Source organism: Lagopus leucura, unplaced genomic scaffold (assembly GCF_019238085.1).
Source record: "Lagopus leucura isolate 7727_CA_CO unplaced genomic scaffold, USGS_WTPT01 Super-Scaffold_100029, whole genome shotgun sequence".
Classification (NCBI taxonomy): Eukaryota; Metazoa; Chordata; class Aves; order Galliformes; family Phasianidae; genus Lagopus; species Lagopus leucura.
The window spans coordinates 4,530,126-4,543,212 of NW_024962280.1; the positions used below are offsets into that span (position 1 = coordinate 4,530,126).

At 42.0% G+C, this 13,087-nt stretch overlaps 1 protein-coding gene across 1 annotated transcript in view; it reads left to right on the forward strand.

Moving 5' to 3' along the window:
- FNDC3B (fibronectin type III domain containing 3B) overlaps window positions 1-13,087 on the forward strand; it is a 147,546-nt gene that overhangs the window by 97,301 nt on the left and 37,158 nt on the right. Inside the window, exons 10-16 of the mRNA XM_042881193.1 lie at window positions 19-157; window positions 484-537; window positions 6,675-6,799; window positions 9,270-9,444; window positions 10,107-10,193; window positions 11,952-12,090; window positions 12,697-12,768. Of these exons, the coding sequence (XP_042737127.1) occupies window positions 19-157; window positions 484-537; window positions 6,675-6,799; window positions 9,270-9,444; window positions 10,107-10,193; window positions 11,952-12,090; window positions 12,697-12,768 (791 nt within the window). The remainder of the gene's footprint in view (window positions 1-18; window positions 158-483; window positions 538-6,674; window positions 6,800-9,269; window positions 9,445-10,106; window positions 10,194-11,951; window positions 12,091-12,696; window positions 12,769-13,087) is intronic.

Here is a 13,087-nt window from a genome sequence, read left to right on the forward strand (position 1 = left end):
CCATGTGTTCATTTCCAGGGTGTATGCAACGTACAATTCAGTAAGGGGTTCCTGCTCAGAGCCAGTAAGCTTCACCACTCACAGCTCAGCACCAGAGTGTCCCTTCCCACCCAAGCCCTCTCACAGGACCAAAAGCTCCTTAACCTTACAATGGAAGGTAGGTAATGCTTGGGTCAGAGTGGGCACTCACAAAATCTGAGGAAAATATAGCATGCCAACATAACTGTAAAACATAACTGAAAATGAGACAGGCGTTTTTCAGTAAGGGACATGAACTTGCTCTGCTCTGACAAATCCCTCCCTGTGCACTGACTTGACTTTTAAAATGTATGTGTTTCATTACATTCCAGCTTCTTCTCGTTAGTCGTTAAGAGGCTGCCAAGCTGTGTGCTTTAATTTTACTTTAAACTGCAGTCATATGCTTGGGGGCAGAAAGTAGTTCTCTTATTCCCAAAACTGCCTTTTGTTTGTTTTTGTTCATAGGCGCCCATTGATAATGGCTCAAAAATCACCAGCTACCTTCTAGAGTGGGATGAGGTAAGCAACAATCAGTTGAAATAAATACGTAAATAAATGGCACTCAGGCTTTACAAGGATTTTCAGAGTAAAGAAAAATAATTAAATAGAGGGGAAACTAGAAGTAGGGAAATGAAATCCTGATGACAGTCGGTAGAGTTGGAATTGTGAAAGGAGCAGTGAGGGGAATGCTTATGATTTGGTGTTTTATGAAGAGACGCTATTTACTGCTTCTGTACTCTTGAAATTCAATTTTTTACTGCGTGGTGTGCCTAATTTTTCAGTTAGCATTACTTACTATGTAACTGCTTGCATTGTGATATATCTTAAGAGGTCTGTTCATGATCACGTTCTTCTGGATGGTAAGTGCAGAAGGAAAAATACTGTTCCTGCCTTAAGGGCAGCAGGACATGATCATGGAGACCTTTGTGCAGAAAATGTACTCAAGCTTAAAGTAATGGTATCCTTTACACAGTGACTTTTAGTACTCTTACAGACACCAGGGAAAATTCTGGTTTTCTGCCCCAAAGGTGTCTTAACTTACAGCATTAGTGAGCAGCGTGCCACTGGGGAGAGGGCCAAAAGCAATGGGGGTGCAGTGCTGCTTGCTTGAAGTGAGTTCTGGTTGCAAGTCCTCCCTCCTTCCCCCTGATTCCTTTGTGCCTTTTTGCCATTGCACAAGTCATGTTTTTGCAGAAAGCGTGAGTCAGTGGTTATCATCTTTGAAGGAAAAATGTATTGGTGACAGAAGGCTTGGGCAACACATTAAAAATAAAACATGATGAGTCAGGAAGTGAAGAGTGTGGAGGGGCATGTAGTTGTTCAGTCTGAGAAACATCTCTTGGGTTTTTAATATTCTAAAAATAATATTCTAAAGGGAATAGTCTGCTATGAACAGTTCTCCATCATTTCACTAGTAATATGTTCCCAGATCGGTCTGCTATATGTTTGGCATTTGGAACCACCCGCTGTGCAAACATTTACTGGATGCACTATCACAGCAAGTGGGACCTTCATGATGAGAAACCCGCTGAACTAAAATAAAACAATAATTCCAGAGCGGCTGGCTGCCTCTCTCTGCATAATGGAAGGGGAAAGGTTTTCAGTGAAGAAGAAAAAAATGGAGTGTGAGGTCTGGGAAAGGAAATAAAAAAAATATTTCTCCAAAAGGACAGGCCAGGATAATCCCATTATACATTCTGTGACATCTTGATTCTGCAGTTTTGATCTCTTGCAAAGCTTCCATTAGCTGGGAAGCCATGGGAACATAACAACACAGAGGAATGAAGGAGTGGAGGAGGGAAGGGGAGAATGTGAAGATTTGAGGTGAAGGACCAACAACAGAACATTAATACAGTGCACGTACTTTCAATGTTAATTTTGTCCATTTGCCCAGTTGTCTTTTTTATGTGTAACAGATTGCTCTTGTCCTTTCAACCTTTAATACGGAGAATATAACTAGAAAGATTGATTATGCCTCTTTTTCTTTCATGGGGCAAAAGTAGCTTGTTTTAGACTAGAGTATGCACCAGTGGCAAAGAATGCAGGAATCCTGATTGCCTTTGCCCATCTACTTTGATTACCTTGTTTTCTCAGTAACAGTCTGAAATCTGAGATCCCAGCGGACAGCTGGCCAGCACGGATGAAAGAATGGCAGCCCATGTCATTTGTAAATGTTGTACTCTCTCTGCGCCACGTAAATTTCAATTAGGCAAATGCCCCAGCTTTGTTACAATGCCACACTGTGTCCTGCTGAAATCAAGAAGTAAATATGTGGAGGGAGAGGAGAATGCTTGCCAGGCAACAGCAGAAGCTCTGCCAGAGCTCAGCTAGAGCAGCATTCATTAGCTATGGGGCACAGGATAAAATATAAACACAGGAAAATCGGTGATCGGAAGGAAATTAAATTGCAACTGCAAAGCACAGGGGGTATTGCATAAATGGAGAGCAAGAAACCTGTCCAATAACAAAGTTAGAAAAACACACCAAGATGGCAGTCTGCATAGAAAATGTGACTCTGCAGTAAGAGGTAGGGAGTGAGTTACAAGAAGCAGTGCATCTCAGACCTCACAGCTTCCCGTGGCTGATGAATTGAAGTTTATAGTATCTAAAATGCAGCCAGGATTGGAGATGGTGTTGCTTTCCTACTCAAAAAGTAAATGGTTGCTGTAAAATGATGGCAGAAGCGTGGTGCTGTTTTACAGCCCTAGGGTTGGGTGAGGCTCTAAGTTGGAGCAGGAGGACAGCACCTTACCCTGCATGGCTGCAGGTCAGTTCTGAGCTTTTTCCTGACCTGGGGGGCCTGGAAAATAAAGCAGTGGATAGACAAAGCTAATCCTGCTGTTTCATCTTTTTTCCCCTCAGTTTGGATTAAATTGTTTGAATGGGCTGTTGTCTGTTACTTAGAAAAGGCAAATTCTTTTTTTCTCTGTTCTGGTGTAGATCGTTGAATTACTGTAGTAAAGCCTTGCTAATAAACTGGTTTAACTTAAACTGCCTGAAAAAGCTGCAAGTAGCAGAGGGACCTTCGTTCTCCAGCAGAGAGCAAAAGGTCAGCAAATTGTTGCTCAGTTAAATGGTGTGCTTGGTAGCCAAGTTTCCATTGACTTCAGGGGTGTTAGGAGTAACCCCTCTTCTCCAGTGGTTTGAAATTCCAGGGGATCTGGATGTGCCCACACTTCGATTGCTGGGATTTGGCACCAGCAGGCTGGAAGCACTTTGTTACAGCAGCAATTGGGGAAAACTCCACCTTCTGTCTCTTCTTCTGCATTTCCCTTTGACCTTACGAACCTAAACTAGCCATTTGGTGACATAGAGCCTGGATTCATCATTCAGGGTAAAAAAGATTGATCTGAATAAGATGCATTAAAAATGTATGTAGCAGAACATCACTGCAGAGCTTATGCTTTCTCCAGATGCCAGCATTCATCAAACTTAGTGAACTGCAGTTGCATTAGAAATTGCCCCTGGCAGTGCTGTAAGAATCAGGCCTTTGTTACTAATTAGACGTGAAATGATCATTCTGTGATTGAGTGGTAGTAAATAAATGTTTCTCTTGTGCATACGGATGGTGAGGATACCCTATTCATTGTCCGTAGGACTGTTTCTGAGCCAGAGACAAGGGCATGCAGTGTGTTCATGCCTTCTTTTTGATCCAGAGAGCGTTGTGTTTTAATCTGTGGAAGAGAGAGACAGGTTCATTACCACCCAATTCAGTTCCATATGCATGGAAGTTTATACTGCAATAGATGGAGATCATTTTATTCTGCCAAGAAGTCTTAAATGTCTTAAGACCAGCTGGCAGAGATGTGCTGACTTGTACTAGCTGACCTTCTGGTCCGTGAGCCCCAGCGATGCTCCACCAGGACTGGGATACACAGACCTCTGCTCTGCTCTGCTTGGGCTTTTAGGTGCGTGTTTGACTTCCTGCCCTCTAGGTCTGTTTTGTGCCCGTGTCACTGCTATTAGATATGCAAGAGGAGATGTTTGGATAAAACCATTTGCTTTTTATATACACATTTTAGGGATGTTTCGTGAGTCCTGCTCTGTTTTCTGAGTGTTTGTATATACAGAAAGTTCAGCCACTTGCAGCAGTGCCAGCACAATAAATGCTCTGCAGAGATATTCAAGTGTGTTTATTATCACCCCTACAGTCTGCATCACAGCCTGGTGTCAGATCGAGTATCAGTCTGGTGCTTTTTATTGCCAGCATGAACCAAGTGCAGCAGCTATGCTGCCGTGGCCTGGAACAGATTGCCACCGTGCCTCCTGGTTGCAGGTCTGATGCTGGCAGCTTCCATTCAAGCCCTTTGCATTGAGGGCTTGGGAAGGGCTGTGCTCTGCTCCTGTTTCCCTTCTCCTACAGCGGCTCATCCCTTCTGACAGTGCCTTCTGCAAGGACAGTAGCCAACGAAACTTGCTTAAAATCTCTTTCCCATCATCTCCATCAACCCAATCTCCACGAGAAACTTCAGCACCGTTTTAAGTGTGCGTGGAGCTTCAAATGGAGCTGAAACAGCAGGAGAACCTTTTAAAATCTCTGCTAATACGCTGTGTTATAGTATTGTGCAAGTCTAATGAATTGGTGGAGCTAAATTGCCCCCGTTTCCTCGGACGGGCCCTGATGCCAGCACAGCATGGGCTGTCACTGTGAATAGAAGGCGGTACGGGCTGGAGAAAGCAGGGCTGGGGAAATCAGACAGTGGCTGCTCTCCCTCTGAAATTTGTGGATTAGAAATATTTGAGGAAATGATACAGTGTATTTTAAGCAACTTACGAAACATTATTTAGAGGATTAAAAGTTGGATGCTGAATATACAAAGAATAGGGGAAGGATTCTGGGAAAGCTGCAAGGCTCTTGGGTGGCAGCCAGTACCAGCCTGCCAGTTGTGCTTGTCTATAATTATGCCAGCATTAGAGCTTTCATAAATCTTGGGAGGGAAAGAGCAGAGAGACTATTTCCAGGCCATTAATGCCAGAATAATTAGAAATATCGGCCAGCCTATCCAATTAGTGCCAATAGAAGCTGAAATACCAGCCAGTCTGATAACTTGAATACCAGTCAGTCTCTGAGTGAGTCTTGGGGAATGTATGATACCAGATCCAGAAGAAAGATATATACAGTGTCAGAATTTGTACGATGGTGAAGTTGAAGATTACCAAATGTTAAAGTTGGGTTTTAACCCACCAGTCTGACCAAGTGGAATTTCCATGGTCTGTTGCTCTCAGTTCAGGTGCTGTGCTGCAGGTGAGGCTTTTCATGGCTTCCCTTTCCAGCCAGCCATTGCTGTACTCGTTAATCACATGCTTAGCATTTGGTCACTCTATTCTCTTGGAGAAAAAGCACGGGGAAATGATGGAAAAAATACATCCCTAAACACAAAGTCAGAACAGATTAAATGTTTTCAAGTGCTTTGAAAGCAGCGAAGTCGGGATGATTTTAAACCATCAAAGAAAAATTAATGGAAGGCCTCTGAATCTGCAAGGGAGTGTTTGCATAAAGGAAAAAGCCCCATTCTTATTAGTCCTGCCCTGATTAATGGTTATTTTACTGAAACATAAGATTAGTAACCGGGTTTTGTGTGGTCAGGGTACTGAGCAGGGTGAGCTGGGAAACAGGGAGGCCTCTGCTTTTGTTGAAAAGAATTTTTATCTCGTAACTGTATACTGAAGGATGTTAGAATTGAAAGAAGTTCCACCCCTGAATTTATTTGGGCTGTGCAGTAATGTTGCAGCCAGAGCAGGTGGGTGAAGTTAAAGGAGAGCATCAGTAAAAACAAGTTCTAGAACAGATGTAGAATAGCACTGGGTAAATAAAAGTAAGTTATGGTTATTTGCTGCTGTGCTGAACGTCCCTTCAGTGCCTCCAAACTGTGCAGCGCTGGAGGTCTGTGTGATTGTTTTAGTTTGGCAAACACATCCTGGAGATTTACTACACGTGTTTTGTGGAGCTCTTGCTTCTGTTTTGCAATCCGAGTGCAAGGAGGTGGAAATGGACAGGGGCTGGAGAACGGTCTGGTGAAAAATGTACATCCCACTTGGGTATTTTGGGAGTCTTTAATGATGAAGTGATATACTGACCGTGGGAGAAGAACGGTGCTTGGGAAGAGGGGCAGAGCCCGAGGAGGCAGCAGCAGGTTGGGCTGTTTGAATATTAACTGCAGTGAGGGGCACCTTTGTTGGAAATAGCCCAAAACTAAAAGCTGCAGAGACAAGTACTGTGCCTGTCCCGTGGAGCAGCTGGAGCATGGCGGGCTGACAACGGGCAGCGAGAGCCCTCTGGTGGGTGAAGTGTTCCTGAAGGGCCGATGGAATCTGGTGTACAGAGAAATTGGTTGCAGGCTCCCGAGATGAATTTCACACCCAGCTTGTATGCCTTGAGGTTAAGGAATAGGATAAATTGCATTTCAGTTAGTGACAAAAGCTGTAAATATATCTCATGAAGATAACCTGCAAGGAGGAGGGATCTGACAACATTCTGCATGTAAATGTATCAATTTAGGTAATGTAGCAGTGCTGCCAGCAGCTGTTGTACAGAGTTCTGTTTGCTCGCTGCTTATATGAAAGCCTCTAAATCTAATATCATTTAACAGTTCTTAAAATAAGAAACACCCGGTTTTGTTTCATAGCTATCTGATTACAGACTCTGCTCTTTCTAGGGAAAAAGGAACAGTGGTTTCAGAGAATGCTACTTTGGAAGCCAGAAGCATTGCAAGCTGACTAAGCTGTGTCCAGCTTTGGGTTACACCTTCCGACTCGCAGCTCAGAATGACATTGGTACTAGGTAAGTTAGCCCAGGATGCACACTTCTTGGAGGAAAAGTAGTGTTTTAAGAGTTCAGCTTGCAATGAAATCATAAAAGCAGACTTTGCTTTGTTCTGTTTTCGTTTTTTTCTCCTCTTTATGGTTTTGAGTTAAATATCTGATGTTTGGTCCATTATTAACACTTCTGCGTTCGTCACATCTCCCCTGGTGGGGTCATTGGCCTCCCAGGGAACTGCCCTGAGAGAGAGGTTGGCCAAGGCAGAGACTTCTTTTGAGGTGTTAAATGGTGTTTTGTGGTCTGTTTCTTATACAAAAAGAATACATCTGTTATGTGAAGTTCCCCCTAGGGATCTCTGCGAACCAAGAAAAACAAGCAAGAGGAAGTTGAGTTACAGATTTTGAAAGGAATCTTGATGTATTTATTTTCCTATTTTACAGCAAAGGTCCTCTGTCTTTTTTCAGCAGTACAGTCCCTTCCTTCTTTCAGGACTGGCAGGGCTGACCCCAGAGAGGATGGGCACACCCAAAGGCTTTTCTCTGCCTGTGAGCAGATGCGTTCAAATGAAAGTGGTGAGAAATCAGGCTTATTCCAACCCTCAGGGACCTCCTGGGGAGGCACTGCACAGCAAGGGCCAGCGTGTACCCAAGGAACATGGTGCTGTAGGGGCTGGGTCTACTCGTGGAAGGGAGAGCAGGCAAGGAAATGCTGAGCTGTGAAGAAGCTGAACAACCAGTGCTTTTGTGTACTCGTTCATTGGCCTTAGCTAAACAGGATCCAGTAATTACTACAAGAAGGAAACATAAACAGCTGGCCTATAATGATGTGCTTTGCTGTGGGAGATTGGGGTTTTTTTGTCCTATCTTCCAAAATGTGAAACTCCTAACAATGTGTAACTTGAGAAAGTTACTGTATTTGTGATCGTGTGTTTTCCCTTTGAGGTATGCTGGGGCTGTTCATGTTTGCAGAGTCCCTCACCAGCTTCTTGCGAGATCACCTCCCTCCCTGTTTAAATAGTTTTTCAACTGTTTCAGAGATGTGAGCTGGAGCTGCTAAGTGCAAAAAAGAAGAGTGCTGCTGCACGATAACGATGTCCCTGCAAAGTTCACAGTTTGAGAATCTCTTCTGTTTGCCAGATTTTTTAAATATTTTCAGACGTGCTTCAGCTTTTCCCCCCTTTTTTGGTTATACTCTCCTTTTTTCTCATGAGTTTACAAAGAAGTGTGCTCATGTCAGCCACTGTGTGTTAATCTATGAGATAAGCACCAACAGCACGTGGCTTGTTTTTTATAGACAGCACTCAGAATTATGGCATGTTAATGTCATCTAACACTTCATATTTTAAGATGGTGTTGGCTCTAATGCTTGTGGATTTATCATCTGAGATGTTTTTCTTCTTTTTGTTCAGATGTTGGCTATTGGTGAGTTGTTTTTAAACTGTTAGGACGTTTCAATTCATGTTCCTGTGTTGTTTTTGAGAAGGAAGGCTTGGGAAAGGAGCTGTGGCTTCTTTGTGTGCATTGCATTCCTGTGATGAACTGACAAAAGTGCATTGTGCTTTAGAAACAGATTTGAAAATTGCGCTCAGTTGAGAGTTCTGATGCACTCCTTAAGATCCACCAAACTCTAGCTGCTTTAAATGTTGTTCTCAAATTTCTGTTGTACATAGTACAGCCTGCTGGGGTCTTATGGGAGCTGTTCCCACACTTGTTGAACACAACAGCCTGTTGCATTGCAAGGCATTGCATACTGAGTTTTAGACAAGGTGAGAGCATGCATCTCTTCTGCAGCTGTTCTGTCTGGTTGCAGCCTGAACTGTGTGAAGGAACAACTTTGTTCTAGCTTTAAATGCAAAGGAATTTGAGTAGGTAAAGTTAGAAAGGAGCAAAGCCAACCTGAAGAGGAGGAAGGTGTCTGAGCCTGCAGTAGGCACCTCCTGTGTGTTATTGAGTCTGCATGGTCATGAATGGATACGTTTTCCCTACTTTCTTTGGAGGGGTGTCTGAAGTATTGAGTCTGGATTTGCTGAAGCACTTGGCTTTCAGAGATAGAGATTAAATAAAGTTGTATTCCAAGTTCATTAGAGGTGGAAACTATATCTCAAATTCAACGTGTGAAAATGTAGAAGTCAGGCTTTGTTTGCTATGCTTTAGTTCCTCCTTGTTAAATTAGATTTACTTCACAGTTAAGAGCAAGTAAATATTTTTGAGGCAATCAGGTATTTTTCCAAATGTCATTGCAATGAAATTCATAAAAATGACTGTGAGGACACAGAATTCTACAATTCTATGACAATCCTCCATTTATTTCTATCCTTAGTTATGACTTTTCCTTAACTTTGCATGCTCTTTCTTTTTTTTTTTTTTTTCCCATTTGGGAAACATTAACAGCACCTAAATTTTTTGAAACTACAGAATATGTATGTGAATACAATAAGGTTTTTTTTGTGGGTTTGTCTTTAAGTCTTCCTCTGTCCTCTTTTCCTGTCCAGTGGGTACAGCCAGGAGGTGGTATGCTACACTGCAGGTAATATTCCTCAGACTCCCTCTGCACCAAGGCTTGTTCGAGCTGGTGTTACATGGGTTGCATTGCAGTGGAATAAAGTAGAAGGATGCACGCCAGAAGAAGTGATTTCCTACACCTTGGAAATTCAGGAAGAAGATAATGTAAGTGCTGTTGTTACTACAGAGTGTACTGAGTGGCTCAAATTGAGTTTCCATTTATTAGTCCAAGTTTATCGAGAGTATTATGGATTGCTATTTTGAAGGGCTGTTCCAATCAAAGGTTATGTGAGGATTCTTAAAACGTTATGTAACAGAAAAAAAAAAATTAATAGAATGCCTTTTGAGAGTATGCAGTATTTGGCAGGACACGGATGTGTGATTTGTTCAGCTCCACAGCAGAATTTGGAATCCTTAGCTTAAGAATTAGATGAAGTTCTCAGCAAAAATTGTCTGCTGCCATGTACAGTTCCTTTACAAAGCTTCAGAGGAGACCATAACCTATAGGGCAGTTTGTCCTTAAATAGTCCTCTGTGTTCTGCTGACTGCCTAGGAGTGTGCTTGCTTTCTGTCATCATCTGTCACTTTTATTTCTCTTATATGTGATAAACTGCTGCTACTGCTCTTGCGCTTATTTTACAGCCAAATTATATTATTCAGATCAGTTGCACTGTCCTAACAGAATGTTACTGTGACCTAGTAGCCTAAAAAAGGCAAACAAAATAAAACCTTGATTGCAAAGCCTCTTTGAGGCTCTTTGATTCTAGCTGTACACTAATACAGAGGGCACTTACTGGAAATGTGTTTATTTTTGTCTGTTTCTCTAGGATAGCGTGTTTCACCCAAAGTACACTGGAGAGGAGCAAGCCTGTACTGTGAAGAACCTCAGAAGAAGCACGCAGTATAAATTCAGGGTGAATCTCCTTGTTTTTGTCATTGCACAGCATTTCCTGCACTGGATGTTTTTTTCCAGGCGCTGTAGGGACCCTTTATTGCCACCTGCTAAGCTGAGCCATCCAATCCAAATTCTCCCCGTGACATCAGGGGTTATTTTATACTGATGGATGAATTCCATTAACTCGTATCACAGCAGCGTTGTAAAATGAGCAGTGGGAGCCATCCAGCTAATTCTGGGCTGGCAAAAAATAGGTGGTGGACTGTTACGGGGCTCCAGGTAATAGTGAACTAAGAGCAGGGAGGAACTTAATTTATGCAGATCAGTGACTGTTTTCTAGTGAGGTTCCCTGCAAAACAACTCTGGTATATATTATTCAGTAATTTTATCAGTGACTTGAAAGGAAAGTTTCATTTCTATTTCTAGCAAGCAGATGAGAAAGTGAAGGACTTGAGGCTTGGGAAGCAGGGGCTTGGAAATGTTGAAGATCCCAAATTAACAGTCAGTTTAAGATGAAGTTTCAGTTCCTGCTGGGTTAGTGCAGACTTCAGCAGTACAAATAAAGCAATATATACGTTCCTTACAAGTTATAAATAGGTTGTATTACATTTATATCTCAAACTGATTCCCTAGAGCAGTTTGTCCATGTCATCTCTCTGGTGTTCATGGTAGGATGCCTCAAACTGAAGAACAATCAGGAAGAACCAAGAGATGATTAAATAATTAGAAAAGGCGGCAGTAAGAAATAAAGAAGCAGGGATGAGGAGGGTAGCTGGTCAGTAGGGATGTCCACATCATAACTGGCTTTTCAGTTTAGCAAACCAGAAGGGTAACATTTCCATATGCAGAAAATTAAGAGCCAGTCGAATTCAATGAGAAACAGTGAACTGATACTGGCTTTGATGACTTCTTTAAGGCAAGCATATAACAGGCTGGCGAACTTCAATTTACTTTTTTGGCCTTAAAAATTACAAATTGTTTTCCCCAAAACCTGTTTTAGGAGAAGGGGATAGAAATGGCCGTTCCTGAGAATTGCAGAGCTCTCCAAGTGGAAAAGTTCCTGCTAGCTTATATTTACTATTAGCAATTACAATAAATATTTTATTACTCACTTCCTTGGCAGCAGATTTATGTCCCAGAGACTCGTATGAGCTAACGCAGCTCTCAGCAGCCACACAGTGTTAGACCATTTGGGGTTTCTTGTGTGATCCTGATCTCCTCTGTCTCATGGCCAAGTCCCCATGTTCTCCCTTAGCAGCATTCTCACTGAAGTCACCAGAAAGTGTTCTTGGGAAGAGAGAAAAGATTTTCACCTGAGAAAGCTGACTTGGTGCACATCCTGCTGGTTTAAGGGTCTATAGATCACACATCACTTGGTTGCCTGTCAATCTACTCTATATTTTTAATTACTGCTCACTGATATCTGAAATAATTTGTTTTAAATGTTGGTTTGCAATGCCTCCAAGTAATAGCATAGTTGTTATTATCTTCATCTCCTGTGAGTAAATAACCTCAAGCTGCCATGTGATTTTCTTGCCTTAAAAAGAAAAGAGAAACAGTAGTGCCATTACCTTAAACTCACCGTCATCTGTTGCTGGTGAAGAGATTGGAAAATCAGTGTGGTTTCTGGAGAAATGATGCTGACAATCAGCTGTTATTAACATCCCACACACTGTTTTGGAATGTGACATGCTGTTTTCTTTAATGATATGTATCCTGTGCAAAACTATTACAGGAAGCAGTGTTAAATTTGTTACCTTATTTCTTTTTTCCCCAGCTGTTCGCTTCTAACGTGGAAGGAAAAAGTTCTCCAAGTGAAGTTTTGGTCTGCACAACAAGCCCTGACAGGCCAGGACCTCCAACCAGACCTGTCATTAAGGGGCCGATAACATCTCATGGCTTTAGTGTGAAGTGGGGTAAGCCACTTTGGTTTGTCACAGGGGATTCTGTGGGGGTCATCATGCTGAATTTGGTGTAGTTCTGTTAATATGTATTGTCATGTGGATTTCATGTGGCTTCTCAGTACACAAAGCAGCATATATTTGGCAATCTCACCAGCTTAATTACGTGAGTATTTTGGAAGATGTGTAAAAGCAATTATGCTTTAAGAATCAGAATTGTTGCTTGTTTTTAGCTAGTGAACTTGGGCTTTTAATCAAGTGCGCATCCAGGCTTATTACCTTCCACTTCGTGCCTCATTGTAGATGGATGCTGCTTCTCATTCTGCCTGCTTCCTTTGTCAATGGGGCAAACATCCATATCCCATCTTTTTCAGTACTTTTTCCATTTTTTTTGTTTGTGGCATCTTTACAAAATGTTATTCTGAGCCATTCTGAAAGCTAAATTCTGCTGTCCACTTCTGCTATGAATTTCTTGGTGTAGATAGTGTGGTGGGAGGTGGTTTGTGGACAAGAAGGAGCAGAATCAGAAACAGTTTCTGTATTTTTTTTGTTCTATTTCAATCCTTATCCTGATTTACTAACAACATCCCTGGTTGTTTCTTGTTGGTTTTTTCTTTTTAGATCCTCCACAAGATAACGGTGGTTCAGAAATCCTGAAGTATCTCTTAGAGATTTCTCAAGGAAGTCCGGAAGGTAAACCTGAAGCAAGTTTTCATTTCAATCCATTCTGACTATTGTAAAGAAATACAGGCCCTTCTGGCTATTAGTGTGATGCAGAGGTGATGGAAACTGAGTTACAGCCCTAACGTTTGCAGGATTCTTGGGGAAGGGTTGATTGGTTGGTTTTAAGAATGCTCTTTTTCTCCATGACCAGTGGAATTTTACATTTAGAGGGCTTGAAGCTACTGTTTTATTTTATATTTAATGTGTTTTAGAAATACATATATTGTGTGTGTTTTTTTGTGTTTATTTCTACCTAAATATGTGTCTAGGTATGTATATGTCCTAAAGC